The 25,506-nt window shown below is 39.5% G+C and overlaps 1 protein-coding gene across 26 annotated transcripts in view; it reads left to right on the top strand.

The window, feature by feature from the left end:
• Nucleotides 1–25,506, top strand: part of CADPS (calcium dependent secretion activator) — a 502,621-nt gene that overhangs the window by 107,881 nt on the left and 369,234 nt on the right. For all 26 annotated transcript variants that reach the window (XR_014823443.1, XR_014823444.1, XR_014823442.1 and 23 more), the window contains exons 2-3: nt 13,755–13,868; nt 24,244–24,576. Coding sequence is in view for 22 of the 26 variants with exons in the window: in XM_021069166.2 (XP_020924825.1) it covers nt 13,755–13,868; nt 24,244–24,576 (447 nt within the window). In the remaining 4 variants the exon portion in view is untranslated. The remainder of the gene's footprint in view (nt 1–13,754; nt 13,869–24,243; nt 24,577–25,506) is intronic.

Raw genomic sequence — 25,506 nt, 5'->3', positions numbered from 1 at the left:
CCAATGTTTTCTGGAAAATGAATGGCAATAGCCTGTTACTTCCAGAAAAGTGACAGTGTTTTTTTGCCAGTGATAAAATCTGAGATTTCCTCCACCACTGTAGCTTGACAGTTTCCCAACACCTAAATACTATTTTAGTGATGCCAGTGTGATAGTAACATGATTTTTTAATACTGTGTAATGAAATATATCAATATTTAAAATATTTTCAGAAGTAAATGAAGTAATACTTCTCTATAACCAATGTGAGCTATTTTTTAAAAACTGCGTATGGATAAATGATTCATTCAAAGAGAAAGATGGTTTTACCTCTTCTCTTCCTATTTGGATGCCTTTTCTTTCTTTTGTTTGTCTGATTGCTGTGGCTAGAATTCCACTACTATGTTGAATAACAGTGGTGAGAGTGGACATCCTTGTCTTGTTCCAGATTTTAGTGGGAAGGTGTTCAGCTTTTGTCCATTGAGTATTATATTTGCTGTGGGTTTGTCATAAATGGCTTTGATTATGTTAAGGTATGTTCCCTCTATATACCCACTTTGGTAAGAGTTTTGATCATTAATGGATGTTGGACTTTGTCAAATGCTTTCCCTGCATCTATTGAGATCATCATATGGTTTTTGATTTTTCTTTTGTTAATGTGGTGTACGACGTTGATTGATATGTGTATGTTTAACCATCCTTGTGAACCTGGGATGAATCCCACCTGGTCATGGTGTATGATCTTTTTGATATGTTCTTGGATTCAGTTGGCTAAAATTTTGTTGAGAATTTTTGCGTCTATATTCATCAAAAATATTGGCCTCTGGTTTTCTTTTTTGGTGGTATCGTTGTCTGGTTTTGGAACTAGGGTAATGGTGGTGTCATAGGATCTTTGAGAGTGTTCTTTCTTCTTCAACCTTTTGAAAAAGTTTCAGGAGGATGGGTATAAGTTCCTCTTCATATGTCTGGTAGAATTCATCTGTGAAGCCATCTGGTCCTGGACTTTTATTTGTAGAGATTGTTTTTATGATGTATTCAATTTCATTTCTGGTGATCAGTCTGTTCAGTTGATATATTTCTTCTTAATTCAGTTTTAGCAGGCTGTAAGTCTCTAGAAAGTTGTCCATTTCTTCTAGGTTGTCAAATTTGTTAGCATACAATTGTTCATAAAATCCTCTCATGGTTTTTTTTTATTTCTGTAGCATCCATTGTGACTTCTCCCTCTTTATTTCTTATTTTGTTTATTTGGGTTTCTTCTCTCCTCTTCTTGGTGAGTCCAGCCAGAGCTTTGCCAATTTTGTTTACCTTTTCAAAGAACATATTCAGAAAGGAAGAGAGGAGGTAAAACTGTCATGGTATGCAGATGACATGATATTATATATAGAAAACCCTAAGGACTCAACCCAAAAACTACATGAACTGATCAACAAATTCATCAAAGTAGCAGGACATAAGATTAATATTCAGAAATCAGTCACATTTCTGTATACTAACAATGAAAATTAGAAAAGGAATAAAAAATACCTTTTAAAATTGCACCCTGGAGTTCCCGTTGTGGCTCAGTGGTTAGTGAATCTGACTAGGGGGTTCGGTCCCTGGCCTTGCTCAGTGGGTTAAGGATCCAGCATTGCCATGAGCTGTGGTGTAGATTGCAGACACAGCTCGGATCCCACATTGTTGTGGCTCTGGTGTAGGCCGGCAGCTACAGCTCTGATTTGACCCCTAGCCTGGAAACCTCCATATGCCCTAGGAGTGGCCTAAGAAATGGCAAAAAAAAAAAAAAGACAAAAAAATAATAATAACAAAATAAAATAAAATAGCACCCCCCAAAAAATCAAATATGTGGGAATACACCTGACCAAGGAGGTAAAAAACTTATATGCTGAGAACTATAAAACATTAATCAAGGAAATAAAAGAAGATGTAAATGTAAAGATATCCCATGCTCCTGAGTTGGAAAAATTAATAATATAAAAATGGCCATACTACCAAAAGCAATCTACAGATTCAATGCAATCCCTATCAAATTACCCAGGACATTTTTCACAGAACTAGAAAAAACTATCCAAAAATTTATGTGGAACCACAACAGACGCAGAATTGCCAAAGCACTCCTGAGGAACAAAAACCAAGCAGGAGGCATCACTCTCCCAGACTTCAGGCAATGTTACGAACCCACAGTCATTAAGATAGTGTGGTACTGATACCAAAACAGACATACAGGCCAATGGAACAGAATAGAGACCCCAGAAATAAACCCAGACACCTATGGTCAATTAACCTTGGACAAAGGAGGCAAGAACATAAAATGGGAAAAAGACAGTCTTTTCAGCAAGCATTGCTGGGAAACCTGGACAGAGGCATGCAAATCAATGAAACTAGAACACACCCTCACACCATGCACAAAAATAAACTCAAAATGGCTGAAAGCCTTAAGTATAAGGCAAGACACCATCAAACTCCTGGAAGAGAACATAGGCAAAACATTCTCTGACATCAACGTTACGAATGTTTTCTCAGGTCAGTCTCCCAAAGCAACAGAAATAACAGCAGAAATAAACCAGTGGGACCTAATCAAACTGACAAGCTTTTGCATGGCAAAGAAAACAAAAAAGAAACCAAAAAGGCAACTTACAGAATGGGAGAAAATAGTTTCAAATGATGCAACTGATAAGAGCCTAATCTCTAAAATATACAAGCAACCTATACAACTCAACAGCCAAAAAGCCAACGACCCAATTGAAAAATGGGCAAAAGACCTGAATAGACTGTTCTCCAAGGAAGATATACAGATGGCCAGCAAACACATGAAAAAATGCTCAACATCATTGATTATAAGAGAAATGCAAATCAAAACTGCTATGAGATACCATCTCACACCAGTCAGAATGGCCATCATTAATAAGTCCACAAAGAAGAAATGATGGAGGGGGTGTGGAGAAAAGGGAACCCTCCAGCACTGCTGGTGGGAATGTAAGCTGGTACAACCATTATGGATAACAGTATGGTGGTACCTTAGAAAATTATACATGGAGTCTTCAATAAATTTTCAAAGGATAAAGAGACTTGAATCCATAATATTTGAGAACTGCAGCAACCAAAACAACTATGAGGCCTTCAGGTCTAAAGCACCATATTTGACCACTTGTCAGAAGACTCTAGGTGAATACTGCCTGAGTTTTTCCAATTTGGAAAAATATAAAATTATTTTTTTAGAAAATATATTAGTATTGCATTCAAGGGTAGGATATTTGCTCCAACTTTTAAGAGCTTTTCAGTGTGTGTACAGTCTTCCTTCTCTTCCTCCTGTTCTTTTCCTTCACCTGTATCCTTTACTTCCTATTATTTCCTCTTATTACCATGTTTAATCCAGCTATTAGACTCATTCTTTAGATTCACTTTTCCTAATTATTATCTGAGAGAATTTCATCTTAACCAGTGTTGAAATTCTGTTTCCAAGGTCACTTTTCTATGGTCAAGGAATGCTTTCTTCTTTCTCACCTGCCCAAATAGGTCTTTAGGAATAACACAGTTGCTTGGTCCTTCCATTATTTAATAATTTAAAATTTCAGAGTCATTTTATTAAAGGTAGTAATTAACTTAAAAATATTCAGCTGCTGCCCTAATTTTTTTTAAAATAAGAGCAAGAACTTTTATAGATAGATTTGGGTTTTTTTGTTGTTTTTTTTTTGTTTGTTTGTTTGTTTGTTTGTTTTTCCTAAAGAAGCTCTTTTTAAAATGTGGTCAGAGTTCCCTTTGTGGCTCAGCACCCAGCTATGATCATTGAGGATGCGAATTTGATCCCTGGCCTCACTCAGTGTGTTAAGGATCCAGTGTTGCTGTGGTGTAGGTCACAGATGCGGCTCATATCCTGTGTGACTGTGGTATAGGCAGTCAGCTGTAGCTCCAATTCGACCCCTAGCCTGGGAACTTCCATATGCCGCAGATTCGGCCCTAAAAAGCAAAAATATAAAATAAAAAATAAAAAAATAAAATGTGGTAGATGCAAATAAGATAATATTATGTATATATTTTAGCTATTGCTCTAGTACATAAAGCCTGTTGTTTCACAGATAGTACTGCTTAGAATAAGCTTCAGTTAAAAATGAAGTTATTTGAAATATATTCAGGACAAAATTTTAAGTAAATAGTAGTACAGCTGGTATATAGAGAAGGCATACTCATAAAAGCATTACTTGAACAGTTGAATTTTGGGAAATCATGATCCAAAGAAAAATCCAGGGTTACAGCACCATCTTAATATCTTCCATCTTCAATACTTTTGCCCTTTTAACTTCCATTTCAGAATTATTGTCCTATTTTTCCATGATGAAGTCTTTCAAATTTATTTTTTTCCTCAAGTAAAATGAATAACACCTTTGCACAGCATGTGTTATATAAATATAAATAATATAGAAGATAAAAATTTTATGTAAATAAGTAAATATTTGGTTAGGATGTTATGAATTTTATTTTTCCCAAAAGCAAGACTTCATTCAGAGTAGAAAACATTTTAGTCTGGTTGTAAGAAAAGGACTTTTATTGTTATTATTATAGATGATTGACAATGTTCTGTCAATTTCTGCTCTTCAGCAAAGTGATCCAGTCATGCACATATATAGATTCTTTTTCTTGCATTATCCTCCATCATGTTCTATCACCAGTGACTAGATATAGTTCCCTGTGCTACACAGCAAGATCTCATTGCTTATCCACTTCAAATGCAACAAGTTTGCATCTACTAACCCCAAACTCCCAGTCCATCCCACTCCCTCCCGCTGCCCTATGGCAACCACAAGTGTGTTCTCCATGTCCATGAGTTTGTTTCTTTTCTGTAGATAAGTTCAATTGTGCCATATATTAGATTCCAGATATAAGTGATATCATATGGCATTTGTCTTTCTCCTTCTGACTTACCTCACTTAGTATGAGAATCTCTAGTGTCATCCATGTTGCTACAAATGGCATTATTTTGTTTTTATTATGGCTGAGTAGTATTCCATTGTGTATATATACCACATCTTCTTAATCCATCATCTGTTGATGGACATTTATTTAGCTTGTTTCCATGTCTTGGCTATTGTGAATATTGCTACAATGAGCATAGGGGTGCATGTATTTTTTTCAATGAATATTTTGTCTGGACATATGCCCAGGAATGGGATTGCTGGGTCTTATGGTAGTTCTGTATTTATTTTTCTGAGGTACCTCCATACTGTTTTCACAGTGGTGGTACCAATTTACATTCCCACCAACAGTGAAGGGGAGTACCCTTTTCTCTGCACCCTCTTCGGCATTTGTTATTTGTTGACTTTTTAATCATGGCCATTCTTATTGGTGTTTGGTGGTATCTCATTGTAGTTTTGATTTGTATTTCTCTAATAATTAGTGATGTTGAGCATTTTTTCATGTGCCTGCTGCCCATCTGTATATCTTCTTTGGAGAAATGTCTATTCAGGTCATAAGAGAACATTTTTTATGAATAAAATTAATGGACTAATATAAATCTTGATAACCTTCAAGGAAAGATAAGTAAATATTGACTTCATCTCTCTAGACTTACAGCTTTTAAAGCACTTGACATTTTTGCCAGTTTTCTCTAATGAAATAATTTTTTTATAAAAGGAGAAGCATAGCTCATAATAATAGATTGTAATATACAGTGCTGACCTTATACTTTAGAGAAGGGCTTGCTCCACTTGCACGTATAATTGGAACATCTATTAACACCCCCAAACATTTTCTACTACCTTTTCCCTATGTTTAGGATGCTGCCATTTTAGAATCATTCTTTTAGGGTGAGCATTGCTTCTTCCCTCTTTTATAATATAGTTGCTGCTGTCATGTCAGGCATATTAACCAATAAGTGCCTTAGAAGTATGCTTTCTTTCACACCTAGAGAAAGTTACACGTATCCATTAGGAAAGCTTTTGGCTGCAAGTAAGGAAAAACACACAATGACTTGAAAAAATAATGATTCATTTTTTCCCCCTACATAATGAAAAGACCAAAGATGGGTGCAGCTCCTCAAAAATGTAAGTACTAACATGAACCTTCCTTCATGATCACAGTATAAATACCACAGCTCTAAACAGTATGTTTGTATTCTCAGTAGAAGAGGGAGGCAGCAAGAAAGGAAAGAGTTATATTACCAGGTAGGTTCCTTTTATGAGCATTATATTCAAAAGCTTTTCCAGAAGACCCTGATAGCTTTCTGCCAATGTCACATGGCAACTTACAGCTACAAGGATAATGGGAAAAGAGTACTTTCAGCCTATAAAATGGGGAGAATATGAGAGGGTAAATGTAATTTCAAATAACTGAATAAATAGGAAAAATGAGCATTGAAAGAAGATAAACAAGTAATGAAAGGGGGAAAAGAAAAAAATTGTATTGGGAAAATAACAATAAAAAAACCTAAATCCTAAAAATAATACTCCTTTTTTTTTTTTGTTTATTCATTGGGTCCTTTTTCTTTTTACCCTATGCTATATACTATGCTATATGTACCTTACATGCATTATTTCATCAAGTTCTCATAAAAACCCTGTAAGGTAGATAATATTATCTCCTATTTACAGAGGGGGAAAAAATCAAAATTAACTACATGCGTAACAACTTGTATTCAAGCCCTGATTTGACCTGAGCTTGCTTTGACTCTGACATGGTCTCTCCTGAGACCAGCACTTAGAACGTGTGGTTTTCTCTTCACTCTAGATTCCATTTCGCACTTCTCCAGAAGGCTGCAGTCAATTCCAAACTGCCTGAAATGCAGCGGGAATTTTCAGGCCTTGCTTAATGAGGTGGATTGAACCAAGAAAGCTTGAATCATTCTAGCAAATGCTGCTGTAGCACTTTCTTCTGTAATAATTACCTTTCATCATTTCAGGGTTTTCTGCTCTTGAAACTCATTACTTCAATTCTGAATTCTAATCTGATGCACAAGTAGTTTCCATACATATTGAATACTTTTAGATGGACTTCTATTTTAGGAGGATTCTGTCTGTAAGCAGCTAATAGATGCCTGTTTGTCTATTTAGAGTTGTACAGTCAGCTACTCTGGGCCAATTGTCTTGACGTGTTTGTGTAAGGTCACTTTGGGGCTCTTATCCTATCTAGGTCAGTTGCTTTTACCTAGAGATAAATTCTGTCCTGTAGATTGTCTTTTAGCTTATTTATGTGAGCTCCTAAGAGAGATTTTCATTCACTCATGCAATCAGCAAAAGGATGCTAAGGAATCAAAGATGCATAAGATCTCTGACAACACTGTAAGAAAACTGAGATCTAAGATTGTGCCTTGGTCATTCTCTGAATCTCTAAGAGCCTAACACTGTGCCTGGTGTATATTGAACAATCAGTAAGATTATGTATTCATTCAACAGTTATTTGGTTAGTGCTCATTATGTGCCAAGCACTAGAAGCACAGCAATAAACAGGACAGATGTGGTTCTTGTACCAGTGAAGATGCTCTTAGGGGGAGATAGACAATGAAATGTAAGCAGAATTGTAAAATAAATAAACAGGCACAAATGTCCATCAATAGGAGAATGTATAAATAGTGGTTAGGGTCACACCCTGTTATACTAGTGGGCAATGAGGATAAATAAGCTATTGTTGCCCCCAACCATGTGCCTAAAGCCAGAATTTCATAAGGCTTGATTGCACTGGCATCAAGTTCAATAATAGACAAAATCAATGTGTGATGGTAGAAGTCAGGTCTTTTCTGGAGAGGGGCAATGCCTTTGGGGACATGCAAGAGCTTCCAGGGTCCAGGTAATGTTGTATGTCTTGATAAGAGTGTTGGTCCGATGGGAAAGTTCACTTTGTAAAGATTTTTTTTTTTGTGCTTATGGTATATATTTTTCTGCATGCATGTTACAATTCAATAAAATACATTTATCTTAGAAAAAGGTGAATTCTGACTATGATAATGGCTGTGGAGGAAATGCACGGGGTCTAGGGCATCTGGATAATGATTAGTTTGGGGATGACTAAACTTCACAGGATGATCTGTGAAGACCTTCCTGGGAGATGCTGGGTAGGCTGAGTCCTAAGGGTGAGAGGGTGGCAATTACAGAGAGAGGCAGGAAAAGAGCATGGAATATGGCAAGTGCAAAACTCCCATGCAAGAAAAAGTCAGGGTGCATTTGAGGAGAAAAGAGCCCAGCGTGGCCAGAGCAGAGTCAGTGGAGTGCAGAGTGGAAGAAAGAAAGCCAGGAGTGGACAGAGGCCACATCATGCAGTGTCTGGGATTCATTCTTTTGTCTGTGCCATATCATTGGACTCCTTTTTTGTCCCAGACAGTACAATATGATCCTTGGTACATCATCACATTTCCTGTTCATCTTTCCACCAATGCTGGAAATACTTTTTATAATCTCCATCTTATACACAAAGAACCAAGGCTTAGGGAAACTACATTTCCCAAGATCACCCAGCATGGAAATGAGTAGTATCATCAGAATTTGAAACACAGCCCTTTGACCTCAAACCTGCATTCTTAACTCCTCACTCCTGACCCTGCCCTGAGCACTGGTTTTTAAGAACTACTTCACAGTGTGATGCAGATACCCTTAGGGCTGTGAACAAAGTCCTAAGCAAGTGGAAATCTTGGAAGGAACAAATGGACTGGATTTTGAAGATACATGTGGAATTTTTCCAGTGATGCTTCCTCAAGGAAAGAGAAAGGACAGAGGCTCAAAGATAAGATTAACCATCATAGCAGCTGTTTATTGAGCATTCATGCTGTGCCAAGTTCTACAGTGAATAGTTTACTTATCTCAGTTAATCCTGACAACAATCCCATGAGGTCACTACTGGCCCCATTTTGCAATTGAAAAAACTAAGGTGTGGAGAGGTTAGCCATTTGTCCAGTGAGACACAACTCATGAATTGACTAAATAGACACTAGTTTAATTAGCAGTGAGAAAAATAGTGAACATGGACTGGCATATGTCAAGCCCAGATGTAAACTCTGCTACTAGAGTTCATGTTCCTTACTCTCCTGCTTAGAGCCTGGAGTCTCCAGGGAAGTGGGGGATGTTTTGTGGGGCTTCATGGTATGTGTTTTCTGAACTCCACTGAAATGAATGTTCCAACATGTTCTCTCTTTTTGAGTTTTGTATTCTGTAATCTTTCTCCTCCAAAACCCTAAATCATACTTTTGTGCATTTTGGGTATCCTTTTCCCTCCGTCTAGACCCAAGGGTCTTTGAGGACAGTCTCTTATTTCTTTTGATTCCCCAGTGCCTAGCCCTGGCCAGTGAGATGAGAGGTTGAGTGTGTTTTGTGGGCCTCAGGGCCAGAAAGGCAGGAGGTACTCTATAAATCTTTCTTGAATAAATGAGCACTAGGCTTATTTAACAAAAGGATAGAGTGATAATGGATTTGGCCTGGGTAAACAATCTTCATCCTTTGGATGGGGTGCACCTCATTTTATTTCAATTACTTAAGTATTAAGGCAAAAGCATGGTTTGCTGGTCTTCCTCTCTTCCCCTGCCCCATCATATCCCTCCATCCTACCCCCCAGATCATGCAGAGTTGGTATGAATCCAGACTTGGAAGGAATTCTGGCAAGCAATCCTGTGGCCATGTCTCAGGTGGTTCTATCCTGCAGAGATGTGTGACTTAAACCAGTTAAGGCGGGCCTGCTTTAAAGACATTCATGTGATGATGATGTTTTTATGAGCAAATCAATTGCAGCCCAATATTTCAGTGTAAATGATTCCAAGCATATATGAAATAACCATGATTTTCTATACAATTCACCATGGATAACCAATATCTTTGGGCAGAACAGAAAAGGTGAAGCAGCTTAGAAGTGAGTTCATCCCATAGTCAGAACTCTGCTGTCCAGTGTGGCAGCCACTAGCTACATGAGGCTATTGAACACTTGCAGTGGGGTTATTATGTACTTTAGGTGTAAAGTATACAAGATTCAATAAAAAAAGTGTAAAAAAATGCAAAAACATTTCATTAATAATTTCTATATATGTCACTGAAGTGGCTGGGGTGGCTACTCTGGTAGGGGTTCTATTCCTGGCCCGGGAACTTCCACATGTCTTAGACGAACCCCTTGCCCCTGAAAATTTTCTATATATTTACATGTCAAAGTGATAATATTCTTTACATGTTCAGTCCAATTAAAATTCATTTCACCTGCTTTTTACTTTTTTAAATGTGACTAGAAAATGTAAGGTTACTAGAAAATTACACAAGCGGCTGACATTGGACTTTGTATCTAGAACAAAACAACTGTGAATCTGATTTAAAAAACCTAACTCCTCCATATTTGCTTCCCAAGTTCACTATTCCCTGCTTCTCCCAAAGTAGACAAATTAGCAAAAGCACCCTGACTTTTATCTATGTCTGTTCTCAAAGATCTCTTTTGTTTTGATCCATTTCCTGATGGAGTCAAACTGAAGCCAGCCTTCGGTCTCCAATAGCTTTAAACTTTATTTTCTACTAGAAAAATTTGCATTGACTCTAATGATGGAAACACTCTAAATGTATAGAGAGACTCACAATTTTGTAAAGGATCTCATATTATGCTATTGAATAACTATAACTACCCCAAGGTGGCAAGTAATTAGAATTATCACTATTTCCCAAGTGGGAAAACTGAGAATAAGATATCATTTATTTATTTAAACCCGGCCCTATTCCAAAAAGGCTTTTAACTCTGTGGCCATTTCAGAGAATATAAGTGGCTTATCCAAGATGACACAACGGTCAATAGGACTGCAATGATCTTCTCCCTTTTTCTAGCAGAGCAGCAGTGCTCAGACCCAATTATGAAGTGTAACTTTGTATAAATAATGGCTGAAAGAGTAAAGGTTTTAGCTGGCTTTCTTTTTATATAAATGAGAACTGATTAAAGGATTTTTGAAAATAATTTATCTTCCCTACCCTTCATTTATTCATTGAACATGAATGCCTGCCATGTGTTAAAGCACTAAGCTGGCCCTGGGGAAACATCAGTGAATGAAATAGCAAGAAAAGGCAGATCATCTAACAAATTTAACCATAACTAACAAGTTGTAAGAATAAATGAGATGCCCTGGAATTATGTAGCAGGAAGGTGTAGGCTACAGGTTAGCAAGGGCTTCATAAGTTAGTACTGTTTGTGCTGAGACTGAGGGACATTGGGACCCAGCCAGATGAGGGGTAGAAGAAGGAGAATAAATAGGACTCTTTCGGGAATTATTTTCTGGAATGTGGAAGAAAGCTGAGATTGATAAAACACGGGGATTACACATAACCTACTGCCTAAATAATCTATGTCACATCCTGGAAGTGTATCTTGGATATAAATATCACCTTTCATGTGATCATGAATGTAAAAACTATGAAGTTTGAAAACCTCTGTATATTGCCATGTTGCACTTTAGCAGAATATCCCCCCAAGCTTTATTGAGATACTATTGAAGTACTACATACATATGTGTAAGATATACAATGTGACAATGTGATACTTGTATATATTGCAAAATCTTACCACCATAAGGTTAGTTAACACTTATATCCTTTCACAAAACTACCATTTTGCCCCTAAGGTGACAGCATTTAAGATTACTCTTGGCATTCCCGTCATGGCTCAGTGGTTAACGAATCTGACTAGGAACCCTGAGGTTGCAGGTTCGATCCCTGGCCTCACTCAGTGGGTTAAGTTTCCGGTGTTGCCGTGAGCTGTGGTGTAGGTCGCAGATGTAGCTTGGATCCCACGTTGCTGTGGCTCTGGTGTAGGCCAGTGGCCACAGCTCTGATTAGACCCCTAGCCTGGGAACCTTCATATGCCACCGGAGCAGCCCTAGAAAAGGCAAAAAGACAAAAAAAAAAAAATTACTCTCTTCACAACTTTTAAGCATTTAGTAGAGTATTGTTAATGATAGTGACTATGCCATTCATATTAGATCCCAGAACTTTTTCGTCCTAGAGCTAAAAATTTGTACCCTTTGATCCCATTACCCCTCAAGCCCCAATAATCACTATTCTACTCTCTATTCTACTTTTATGAGTTCATATTTTTTAGATTCCACACATAAGTGAGAACATACAGTATTTCTGACTTATCTCACTTAGCATAATGCCCTGAAGGTCCATCCACATTGTTGCAAAAGGCAGGTTTTCCTTTTATATGACAATAATATTCCACTGCATGTCTGTGTGTATGTGTGTGTATGATAATACTCCAGTGTGTGTTTATTATATATGTATAAATATGTATATGTATGTGTATCACATTTTATCCAACTATCCATTGGTGGACAAATAAGTTAGGTTGTTTCCATGTCTGGGCTGTTGTAAATAATATCGCAGTGAATGTGGAGGTGTAGTTACCTCCTTAAGATAGTGATTTTCTTTCCTTGGTATACCGAGAAGTGGGATTGCTAGATCATGTAGTAATTCTCTTTTTAATTTTTTGAGAAACCATAGTGGCTGCACCAATGTACATTCCTACCAACAGCTCGCAGGTTTCCCACACCCTTACCAATACTTCTATCTTGTCTTTTTGATGATAGGTACTCTAGCAGGTGTGAGGTGATAGCTCATTTTTGGTTTGATTGATATTTTCCTCATGATTAGTAAGATTTAGCACATATTCATGTACTTGTTGACCATTTACATGTCTTTGGAAAAATGTCTATTCAAGGCCTCTGCCTATTTTTTAATCTTTTTTTATGTTGTATAAGTTCCTTATGTTTTTGGGGATTTAACTCCTTATCAGATAGATGATTTGCAGGTGTTTTCACCCATTCCATATATTGCATCTTCATTTTGCTGATTTTTTCTTTTGTTTTGCAGAAGACTTTGATGTCATCCTACCTATTCATTTTCACTTTTATTCCTTGTACTTTTGGTGTCATATCCAAAAAAATCATTGCCAAGACCAATATCAAGAAGATTTTAACCTATGTTTTCTTCTAGAAGTTTTACATTTTCAGGTCCTAGGTTTGGGTCTTAAAATCCATTTTGAATAAATTTTTGTGAGTGGTACAAGCTAGAAATTCAGTTTCATTCTCACGATGTAAATATCTAATTTTCCAACATCATTTATTAAAGAGGCTATCCTTTACGCATTGAGTATTCTTAGTTCCTTTGTCAAATATTGGTTGCCCATGTATGTGTGGGTTAATTTCTGGATTCACAATTCTGTTCCATCAATCTATGCGTCTGTTTTTATGCCAGTACTGTACTATTTTGATTATTATATCTTTATCAAGGAATTCATTTCATACCATCTGAACGGCCTGAGCAATGGTGTGTTGAAAAACAACATCTCAGTAAAACAAACAAAAACAAAACAAAACCTCCAACCATGATTTGTGGCATTTGCCAATTTCCATGGTGTAAATAAATATTCCCATCTTGGCTGATATCTAGCTTCCAATAAAACATCATTGAATGCAAAATTAGGAAGAAATGCATGGTATCACCCCATTATGCATCACTTTCATCCTACAAATACAATAGATGTATAAATAACCTCAAAAAAGCAGATAATATGAAATGTGATAAAAATAATCAGGAATCATGAATTTTGAATGTGTACTATCCTTGTCTTTTTTAGTATAATTCAACTGTAATTTATGCTATGTTTTAGCAATGCCTGTGTTCAACATCTGGCTCACAGAATTCATGCAAATATAATATCCAGCTCTCACAGGCCTGCACAAGCCAGTTCCAGGACGCCAATGGGCCTGGCATTTTCAGTGTAATGTTGATCCTTGACTAGAGCAAGTCCTCACAGTCCCCCTCCTTCTCTGTTTCTTGCAGATCAGCAAGCAGCAGCTGCAGACTGTCAAGGACCGGTTTCAGGCTTTCCTCAATGGGGAAACCCAAATCGTGGCTGACGAAGCCTTCATGAATGCTGTCCAGAGTTACTATGAGGTAAGATTCACCAGGCAGAAGAATGGCAACACTACTTAAGCCAGAAGCCCAGAGTTTCTGAGCTACTGATCAGTGAGAATGGTAGCCTTGGCTTGCCACAGGGGCATCCCCCCTGAGGCTAAGGAGTTGGTGATCAGTTACAGTATTAAGCAATAACAGCATTTTCTTTGGGGGAAAACTGTAAAATAGAAGCCACTCTTTACCAACAGACTGTTACACAAGGCAGTGTGCCAAGTGCTTGATACCATTTTTTGTTTAATCTCGACAACAGTCTTTGAGGGAGGTCCTGATACTATTCTCATTTTACTGATGCAGAGACTGAAGCTCAAAGAAGTTAGGTCAGTTACTCAAAGTCAAACAGCTGTTAAAATGCCACAAACTAAGACTTGAACTGAGTCTGAAGCATTCTCCCGCCACTTACACGCTTTCTAAAGGATGATAACACCTCTGAAGGATACTGTCTTTATTAGCTTCCTTGTCCTTTCTATTAAAATAGTGCTGTGAATTCCTTCCTGTAAGTTAGAACATCATCCAAAATGCAGCACTGTTCTCAGGTGAAAACCTATAAATGAGAGAATATATCTTGAGTGTGCATCATGCATAAGTTTTCACCTCTAGACCTCAAAGGTTTATTTACCAGCAAAGTGAATTTGGAATTCCACTAGTATTTTTTGATTTTGTAATTATTCTTCCAAAATACACACATTGGCTATCGATTGTACATCATTCATGAAACGGACATGCCATAACTTCCCTTTGGTAATGTTCACCATATGTACCTATTTTCAAAAATGATTATTTGGTCTTTGAAAGATACCAAACTTGATATTAATCTATTTTCATGTAAACCAGATATTCTCTGTATTTTGAATCCTATGCCTCAAACATCTTCCCTATTGTTAAGGATGGATTAAAACCATTAGCAACCAAACCCTAAGCCTTAAAAAACTGATGGTATCTTGTTAGGTGCAATTCAACATAATAACAATATATTGTAAAGTAAGTGTTAGGAAATCAAAAAAACTTTTGATTTTTTTCACATGAGCTTCCTTTGCTGGTTTTCTTCCTTCCTTTATTTTTTTTTTTCAGTTATTAGGTAGAACATTATTTTAAAACAAAAACATAGGTGCTCCTGTTTCACTGATGCTCTAAGCACATGCTTCTCCTTCCTTTTGGATGTTCCATTTCTCAGTAGATGCTTTAAAAATGTTAGTTGATTGGGTAAAAACTATCCTTCCTATTGCTAAAGTACCTGACTCCTTCTTTTAAGGAGAGAGTGGAGAGAGATTGCAGTAAGAGCTTGTGAAAATATTATTGATTGGTTTGCTAATTAGCATTTAATAGTAAACAGCATTTAACCTCTCTGATGATGTTCGCTGGGTCCACCCACAGACTCAATTCGCACACCATTTCCTCAATGAAATTTTTATTGGGATCTGTTTTAGGTATCAGGTCTAAAATTTGTCTACATTTGTCACATTTAAACTTTTATTTCTCTTCACAAGTAGTATTATCGCCAATAAGGGTCGAGCTTAGTGCTTTATCTGATGAAACACATTTTTCAGTTGGATTTAATGAAGAATGGGAATGAAGTTTGCAATCAGTAGTGTTGCAGTGAATAACCTAAATATATTTAAGAAAGGTTCTGTTTAGAGACTGCCAGGGAATGAAACTATTTTACCCTCTTTTTCACATTCTGAAAGCCAGTCCAGACCAGGCAGATCCTTATCAGTAGTTCCCCGTATTTAGTGTCATTCACCAGTTTGTAAATTTGTAGATTACAAATCTTAATTAGAAAGCTCATTTGACTAATGACACAAATTACAAGAAAGTACCATTTTTATCTATTAATTAAATTTGAAAATTAATAGTCATCAGCTTGTTAATGAGTCTCTGGAAATTACCATTATGTCTATAGTGGTCCTGATATTTTCTTCTATAGTGGCTAGTTTATTTGAAAGAGCTTCTTTTTTCATCTGGTGAGAATACAGACATTAAGAAGTGACTGAATACTTAATATTAAGAGCCAAGTAACAGGGAATAATGTGGGTATTAATTATTTACCTATTCATTAATAAAGCTTTAGAGTCTTGAGATTTACATTTCCTGGGAAGCCTAATCCTCTGAAGCAAAGGTCCCTCACCCAGGGATCAGGATTCATGCTTCATTTGGGAGCTCTCCAAGCTGCTTCCCTGTCTCTTTTTCTCTCTCCCTTCAATATTGGGTAGTGGATGAGCTGAGTTTCTTCCTCTTCCCTCCTCTGGGATCCAGGTGGCTTCTCTGTCAGTCTCTGTTTCAGTCAGGACTCTTTGGCATACAAGTGATAGGCACCTGGGTCAAAGCCAAAAATGAGATTGGTTTGCTGAAGCAACTTAAAAGCAACTTATCTTAAATAGATATGGCTTCATCTGCAGCTGGATCCAGACACCCCAAAGATGCCAGTCAGATGGTGTCATGCTCCACACACCCCAGCTATGTTCTTTCCAGAGTTGGCTGCATTCTTGGATGGGTTCTTCCTATGTGGAAGACCCTGGAAACTCATATCCCACCAACTTAGCAACTCCAGGGGCAAAGAAAGTTCTTCTTTGCTGAAAGTCCCAGCAAAAGGCCCCAGAGTGACTTGGTTGAACCAGCATGGACCATGGGTCCATTCTCAAGCTGATCTAAATAGGGGGGAAGGCTTGAGACAGACTGGTGATTAGGCCTAGGACAGATACCAACTCTGGAGCCAGAATACAGGCTCAGTCCTACCAGAACCATTTATGTTGAAAAATGGTTTATTTCTCATTAAGAAATTGGGCTGCTTTAAAAAAAATTTTTTTTTTTTTTTGTCTTTTTAGGGTCACACACACGGCATATGGAAATTCCCAGGCTAGTTGTTGAATCAGAGCTGTAGTTGCTGGCCTACACCACAGCCACAGCACGGAATCCCAGCCACTTCTGTGACCTACACCACAGCTCACAGTAATGCTGGATCCTTAACCCAATGAGCAGGGCCAGGGATTGAACTGACATCCTAAAGGATACTAGTCAGATTCCTTATGCTGAGCTACAGTGGGAACTCCCTGGGCTGCTTTTTAACAGAAGAAGGGGGAATGTGGGCTCAGCAAGCAAAACCAACAGATATTCTCCTTCTAATTCTCAACAACACCCTCCCTCTCTGTCATGTGCACGTGCACACACACACACACACACACACACACACACACACACTGCACCCTACTATACCAACACATATACATCTCGGTTTACCAGTGATAAAGACGTTTAAAAAAAACCTTTTTCTCCACAGTTCTGAGATTACTATATTTGGAAAAGTCAATTTCAGGCAATGGCATTCTTTTGTTAAGACAATAGTGGTTTGTCAACATGCTAGAGTAGTAAAGAGTAATTTTTTTCATTTTTTTTTAATTTTTATTTTTTTTAAAGAGCAGTCTTTTTTAAATGAAAGGTGTGGGCAGCCACTGTTTTGTTTGTTTGTTTTTCATCTGTTCGCAACCAGCCCAGTCTGAGGCCATTGGACCAGCATTCACTGCCTGCTAGTCAGGCCTAGAACCTGAGCTGGGCCAGGACAAAGGGAGACCAAGGTCCCCTATGGATCTCAAGAGCATGCAGGTTTATTCTGTCCTTCCCCAGTGGCCCTGATTGGCAGAGAGGATGTAGCAGGGCAAGAGATTAATCCTTTAATCTCTTTCATAATGGCTTTGAGGGCTGGGTACTGTAGTGGATGCTCTGAGTTCCAGCCCAGCAACTTCATCCTTAGTCTTTCCTATGACATCAGAGAGCCTACCCCACAGCACCTGCATCTTTTCTAACTCTCAACTTTTTGAAGAAGTGTAAAATGTAAGTTATCTCACCCTCCATCCTCAACCCCATCTCCCATCTCTCTGCGTCATTCTGGTTCCTTCACATTACTGGTCCCGATATCCAAGAGAAGCAGTGAATGAAAAGGTTTTACAGAACCTTCCTCATTGAGACCCTGTCGGGAAGGAAACATGGGGGCTGGAGGGGGGTGGGGATTAGTGGGACATGGGATTGTAGGATGAGTTGGAAGACATATCGACACATTTTAGAATACAGCACCTGATATCTGGCCTTTGACCAGCAACACTGCTATGACTGAGTTTTGCTTGGTGCCATTTTTTGTTTGTTGAGCTACTCTTCTCTAAGAAAGCCCTGGTTGGTTTTTGTCTTATTGCCTTTTCTAGGGCTGCTTCCTGCGGCATAAGGAGATTCCCAGGCTAGGGGTCTAGTCAGAGCTGTAGCCACCGGCCTACGCCAGAGCTATAGCCACTGGCCTACGCCAGAGCCGTAGCAACACGGGATCCGAGCCACATCTGCAACCTACACCACAGCTCATGGCAACGCCAGATCCTTAACCCACTAAGCAAGGCCAGGGATCAAACCCGCAACCTCATGGTTCCTACTTGGATTCATTAACCACTGCACCACAATGGAAACTCCAGATTCACTTTGCATGGTGTCTTAGACCCAATTCTTCAGCTGCTAGCAACAGAAAGTGTAGCTAAATCAAGTCCTCATGATAACAACAACTACAACAATAATAACAGTGACTGTTGTTGTTTTGCTATTAAAGGAAATAACCAAGCTGATGAAAAGAGGGAGGCCAGGGCAGCTTAACCTTGGGAAGGCAGGTAGCAGGATCTAATGCATAGCCCATGACATACTCTCATCTAACCATATTCCGTTCTTAGGCCACCCACTCTGAATCTGAGCCCCAGATGGGGGGTCTGATGGCCAAGCTCAGGTCCCAGCCAACCACTTAGAAAAGGAAGGATAAGGTTCTGCAATTGACCATTCCACTGAAACTATGTGCAGTGACAAAGGCGTTTTCAGAACAAGGTATCCTTTTCAGAAGGGGACAGACAGTTGGCAGGCAAAAACTGAGGGTGTCTTCTGCACAGGGTAACACACGTTGTTTTGTCTTTATGACTGAATTTTAAAATTTTTTTGGCCATACCCAAGTCAAATGGAAGTTTCCAGACTTGGGACTGAATCCGAGCCATAGCTGTGACCTATACCACAGCTGCGGCAATGCCAGATCAAACCTGCACCTCCACAGCAAATGGAGCCACTGTAGTCACATTCTTAACCCACTTCACCACCACAGTATCTAGACATAGTTCTCAATGCTATTCAGCAGGATCTCCTTGTAAATCTATTCTAAGTTGTGTCTGATAAGCCCAAGCTCCTGATCCCTCCCACTCCCTCCCCCTCCCATCAGGCAACCACAAGTCTCTTCTCCAAGTCCATGATTTTCTTTTCTGAGGAGATGTTCATTTGTGCTGGATATTTTTTTTAATCTAAAAGAAGTAGATGTCGGATCTCACCTCGATATTTTTCTGAAATTAAATATTTTCCACTAAGCGAAACTGCTATAGTTCCTCAGTGGCCTTAAAACAGAATTACCCCTAGGGAAAGAGTAATTAGCCATTCTAAAGGCTCTCATTCTTGTAGGAAAAGCCAGGCAAGGAAGGCAGAGGCCATGGCCAAATGGTCAAGCGGGTGAGTTGAGTGTCTGAAAATGGGTTGAATTCTAATTCTGTTGTGCCCTGGCCTTGGGGCCTCAGCCATGTCTGAGCCTCAGCTTCTTCATTTGTAGTAAGACCCTTGCATAATTGTTGTCCAGATTAAATTACACACACACGCACACACACACACACACAAATTTACCATGATCTAAGGACTGGAAAGTGTCATTATGAATATATTAAGGTTATAGAGGAAGAATAGTGATGCAGTATCCACCTACTTCATAGAAATAAATGATCGAAGAGAGTTGAAAGTTATAGAGTTTCCTCCCTAGTTTGCGGCCTGGACATGGGATACAGGAGGTACAAGGTCAAGGCAGGGGAAAAGGGCACAGAAATGGGAGAGGGAACTGTTTTTGTTCTTCACCTACCCTCCACCTACCCAGGTCATTGCTCTAAATGTACTTCTTGAGTTTGCCCAGGAGCCCTTACTTTTTCACAAAGACTATATTTAAGACCCAAAGATGCTTTTTATTTTAAAAATTAACATGTACTTTGTTTCAGTAAAGATAAAATTTGTAATTTTCCGTGCTGAAAGAGACATTTTAAGTGACTATGAAAGTAAAAGATGCCAATTATAAAAATAGACCAAGGAGGGAAAAATATAAATGAAATGGTTAGAAAAATACCTGTAACCAACCCTATCATCTCAGACAACCATGATTAAATTTTGGTATGTGTCTTTCCAAGTATTTTTTGATGTATCTATACAGACAATGATAGTTTTTGAATTTTCACATTAAGATAAAAATAACTAAAAATATTATCAATCCACATGTTTCATTTCACAGTAGTTTTCAATCTTCTTTCTGTATCTGCAAAAGTCATAGATATGATATACCTTCATCAGTGAAAAGTTTTCTTACCTATGATGTTCTTCATCAAGGGTCATGGTCCTATGCCCAACTCAACTTCACCTCTACCATTGGAAGTCTCTGGTTTAGCAACATATCAAGCACATCTTTTGAAGTTAATGAAATATATATTATGTTTAATATTTAAAAATAGTAGCTCACTTTTATTATATTCTTATAGTAGTCACCACACTTACCAGTTGACATATATTGAAGCCTCACTCCAATCCTAGGATTGTTGTGAGTTTCATTTGAAAGATAAGGAGGAGTTCCCACTATGGTTCAGCAATATAAGCAACTAGTATCCATGAGGATGCAGATTTGATCCCTGGCCTCACTCAGTGGGTCAAGATCTGGTGTTGCCACAAGCTGAGGCATAGGTTGCAGATGTGGCTCGGATCTCCTGTTGCCGTGTCTGTGGTGTTGGCTGGTAACTGCAGCTCTCATTTGACCACTAGCCTGGACACTTTCATATACTGCAGGTTTGGCCCTAAAAAAAAAAGAAAAAGAAAAAGAGAAAAAAAGATGAAGAAACTAGAGCCCAGAAAGACTTAACAACTTGCTCAGCTGATAATGCTAGTATCTGGGAGAACCAGGATTTGATCCCAGATCATCTGATGCTCAAGCCTGCTCCTCCCGTTTTCTGATCCCCATTCATTAGTAACAACCACATTGCTGTGGAGGTTTATTATCTTATTTCCTCTCATATCTAGGTATTTTTCTCATATATGTTGAAACTATGTGCTTTTGTAGAGCCAGAAAGGATGCACCTTGTATTGTCAGCCTGTCTATAAAAAGCAGGGGCTGCACCAGCTTCTCCCTGTACCATGTACAGTCATTAACTACCCGTGTGCCTGCATGTCTCTAGAACAACCTTGAGGTTGTTTGGCTCTGGTGATGGAGGGAAGGACTGATGAACTGACTGCCCTTCACCATTCCATGTTTATTTGTTTATCTTCCCTCTCCCATTATGACCTGTCTGGAAGTTGGCAGAGGGATGAGGAGGAATTATGGATATGCTATGCAGAGCTGTGCCTGGGGTAGAAGTCCCTCACAACAGTCATTGAAAAATAAAACAGAAAACAAAACTAAAACTACCAGATAGAGCCCCTAGTAAAGATGAGTTTCAGGGGTTGTTTCAGAGACATGCAAGCCTGTTTCTGGCCCCACTTCCCTTCTGATAGCCTGAGAAGCCAAGGCAGAACCTGTGCCTGGAAAATTCATTTTCTGCTGCTGCCTTCTCTTCCCAGGGCTGTCTTGCCTCCTTCTGGCACTTTGTTGTCTCCCTGCTCTTCCACCTCCTTCCTTGCCATTGTCCACATTCCACTCATCTCCTTTCATTCTGGGGCCTGGCAGTCACAGTCTATCTGTGGACAGAGGGAGACTTCCACTTTCCAGAGCCCTTTCCGTTTGATCTCGTCAAAGAAGACTGGCTGGCTGAACCCTATGTGACAGAGAAGGAGAAGGAGGTTGGTAGAATTAAGTGACTTGTCTGAAGTCATCCACTAGTAGTTCAACAATATTTATCAAGTGGCTACTATGTACAAAGTAAGGGACTGTGTGGAGCAAATGATTTGGGCAGGATCCAGGGGTCCCCAATTACAGATGCCAGCTGGGCCCAATGTACCACTAGCCACATTTCTTACACCTGCTGTTAGGTCCCATGGAAAATGTAGCCTCAGTCAGTTGTGTTAAGAGACCAATATACTGTGTTTGCTGGTTTCTCCTTTCCCTTCTCGCCCCTATCCAGATATAATCTCCATAGGGTCTCTGCTTTGAGATGCCCACTCTATTCCTGTGTTCACTCATGATTCTTTCATTCAATGTAGCTCCATGTCTCAGGTCCTGTCTTAGGCACTCAGAAGAAGTGATAGGAAAAACAGTTTCCTGGGACTTAGAGTCTAGTTGGAGCCAGGTACAAACCAGACACAGACAGATGACAAGTGGCAGCTGTAGAAGGGCTTCAGGAGAAAGGAATATGGCACTGAGAGCTTATAACATGCCTGCTCCAGGTTTGTGGGCCACTGATATGGACAGATAAAGAGTGTGGCTTCCTTGCTGACTGAATGTTTTTGGGTCACCTCTGATGTTCATTAGAGCTGACAAAGCAGAATAAACCCCTTTGCACCCCCACCACCATCATCATTCACCTGTGCTCCTAAGGTGCTGCCTACCTGGCCTTTTGTCTATTCTCTTGGTCCTTTGAGGTCTGTTTTCCATAGTGAAGCCAGAGAATGTGGGTTTGATTATAACACGTCCTAGCTTAAAGCTTTCTAGGGCTTCCCAGTGGCCTTTGAATGAAGACCAATATTCTTAATGTGACTTTTCATGCCCTTGGCCATCTGACCCCTTCTGTCCGTCTTGCAGCCACTCTGGCATCTCCTTGTTTCCTCAGACCCTCAGGGTTTTTACCCTTATTGTTCCTTCTTTCCTTCTCTATTTTCCTAGCCACCTTTCACATATTTCACTCAAAGGAGTATTTGCCTCTAGAAAGGCATACTGGCCCCCATGAATCTGTGCACTTGCCCTTGGTCAGCACTTGTCCTCAATTGTAATGATGTCTGTATGGAGTTATTAGGTCAGTGTCATGGAGGCCTTAGAGCTGGATGTGCATCTCTTCTGCTTGCCTCTGTGTCCCTGGCATGTGGCTTGGGCCTTCCACCATGTAAACGCCCACAGAAAGGGTGAACAGGTTCATGAAGAAGAGTATAAATACAACAGATGAAAAGATAGCCTCAACATCTTATAGTTCACCTCCCTCAGTGTGCAGATAAGAAACCAGAGGATCAGAGAGGAGGTGACATACCCAAGGTCACACAGCAAGGTAGTGGCAGAGCTGACCCGGGACCACAGTTTACAGCTCCTGTCACACAGTTATACTGCTCCTCCACAAACTTCATTTTTTGCTTCCAAACTTTGATTTTCTTTGAGATCTAGACCTATAACTAAGATACAGTGTGTTAGATGAAGAAATTACCTGTGTTAAGCATTGAAGATTTTTAGGTGAATTCCTTTGCTTATTAAGACTTGTAAGGCCTGAGGTTTCATTTGAAACTTTTTTCTTTGTAATTGATTTTTAAACGAACTCTAAGGTCTCAACTGAATACCATTTCCCAGGCACAGTGGAGTAGGCCATGGCCTCTAGCCTGTGAAGCGTACCCTCAGCCTCCTTCCTTCTAAATGAGTTCATTAAATTGACAATAAATGGAGCCCACCTTTCTAAGATCTTTCCTCCCCAAGGAAGGCTTTGTGATGAAGTGGGAGGGAGTGAGATGTCCCCCAAGCAATCGCCTAACAAAGGCATTCTCTGAAATCTGACAGGGGAGCGAACATTTGTTCTGCCTCTGAAAGGATATTTATGCACCTTCTGAAGTGTCACCAGGACACAGCTCTGAAGTGTCAGATGTTTCCTCTCTGTGCATAGCGGGCAGCAGCTTCGCCACCTTGTATGACACCCCAGCATCATGTAGCTTGTGTAAACTCCCAATTGGTGGGCACTGGGGTGAAAGCAAACTGTTCTGAATGATGATCATATATTAACTCATTTAAGCCTCATTGAAAAGTACTTGTGATCTAGAGACTACTATTACCCCCATTTTACAGATGGGAAAGCTGTTACAAAGAGGTTCATTTGCCAAATGAAATACAGCCACTCAATGGCAGAGAAAGACCCCAGGCAGTCTGAGGAGCAGATTCTCTATACCACATGCTACCTCTCGAGATATGACTGTCTTCTTTCATCCTTGCAGCAACCTAGTGAGTACCATTTGGACACAAATGCCAAACATGGAAGTGACTTCTCTGAGTTCACACAGCTAGGAGGTAGTGGGGCAGGATGTGACCTTCCTTGGTACCTCTTGTGACTCTTGTGACTGCCATGGAAGGGTCAGCCCATCACCCAGCCACAGCAAAAGGGCTCCTTCAGGGCCACCTTGCTGATATCTGTCCTGGCCCTGTTCTTGCATTCAGGTCTTCCTGAAGAGTGACCGCGTGGCCCGCATGGTACAGAGTGGGGGCTGCTCTGCCAACGACTCTCGAGAAGTCTTCAAGAAGCACATCGAGAAACGGGTACGCAGCCTGCCTGAGATCGATGGCCTCAGCAAGGAGACAGTGTTGAGCTCCTGGATGGCCAAGTTTGATGCAATCTACCGTGGGGAAGAGGACCCCAGGAAGCAGCAGGCCCGGATGACTGCCAGTGCAGCTTCCGAATTGATTCTGAGCAAAGAGCAGCTCTACGAGATGTTCCAGAACATTCTTGGGATCAAGAAGTTTGAACATCAGCTCCTATACAATGCGTGCCAGGTAAGGTGTCTGTCACCTGGGCCCCAAACTGTGAGTGAACAGGGCCACATGATGACTTCTGTGTGTCCTTGGGATTGTTGCCTTCATGTGCCATTTCTTGATTTAAAACAAAATTTTTAAGTTATGTTTTACAACTGCATTGGTCAAAGTTGAATATAATCCAGGCTAGACTACATTTAGGTTTTTCTTTTGACTTTTAAAAGAAATTAAAACATTCTGTGAGCCCCTAAAAATCTTGTAGGCCCTCAGTGCTGTGTAATGTGTCCAGTGGGTGGGCTGGCCCATGTGTTGAAAGTGCTAAAAAATCAAAATGATGATTTTTTAAAAAAAAAAATATCTTTACCTTTAGACTAGATAGTATTTGCCAGTTGAAGAGCTTGTACTTCATCAGTCGGGGAGACAGTTGGACTTAGCACCTGATCAACAAGAATAATTATTTGAAACAAAAAGCTTCCAGAAGACCTGAGTTTGTCATACCCATATATTAGTCACATCATAAATTTCCAATTGGTTCTGAGGTGTCCAGCTGAGACTCTACTTGGGCTAACTCCAAAATGGGTTTATATTTTCTCCGATTCAAAGTTTGGATGAGTGAAGTATCCTAGATCTTTCCTCATTATATTTCTTTATTCAGCAAATATGTACTGTGTTCCTACTTTGCAGTCTTCACAACCACTCACATTGAGTGTCACTTGGTAGTGTTTTTAAAAGGCACATTTATAGTTCTCAACCCTAGGGACTCTGGTTCTGCATTCTCAGGCTAGGGCCCAGAAATCTGCATTTTAAATTAAACCCTCACTTCTAGTTCATTTTGCTGCCCCTTACTTTTAAGAACTATTACAGAAATTTAGCTGTGCTTTGATTTCCCTACACCAACTCTGCCCCTAAAGAAACTGTAAATGCAGACACTGTAAACTATATTGGCTAAGA

The sequence above is a fragment of the Sus scrofa genome, chromosome 13 (genome assembly GCF_054392235.1).
Source record: "Sus scrofa isolate SSC_HxYL_T2T_F1_AM1 chromosome 13, Sscrofa_HxYL_maternal_Yorkshire_Landrace_v2.0, whole genome shotgun sequence".
In the NCBI taxonomy this organism is placed as follows: domain Eukaryota; kingdom Metazoa; phylum Chordata; class Mammalia; order Artiodactyla; family Suidae; genus Sus; species Sus scrofa.
This window is presented reverse-complemented; position numbering and strand designations above follow the sequence as displayed.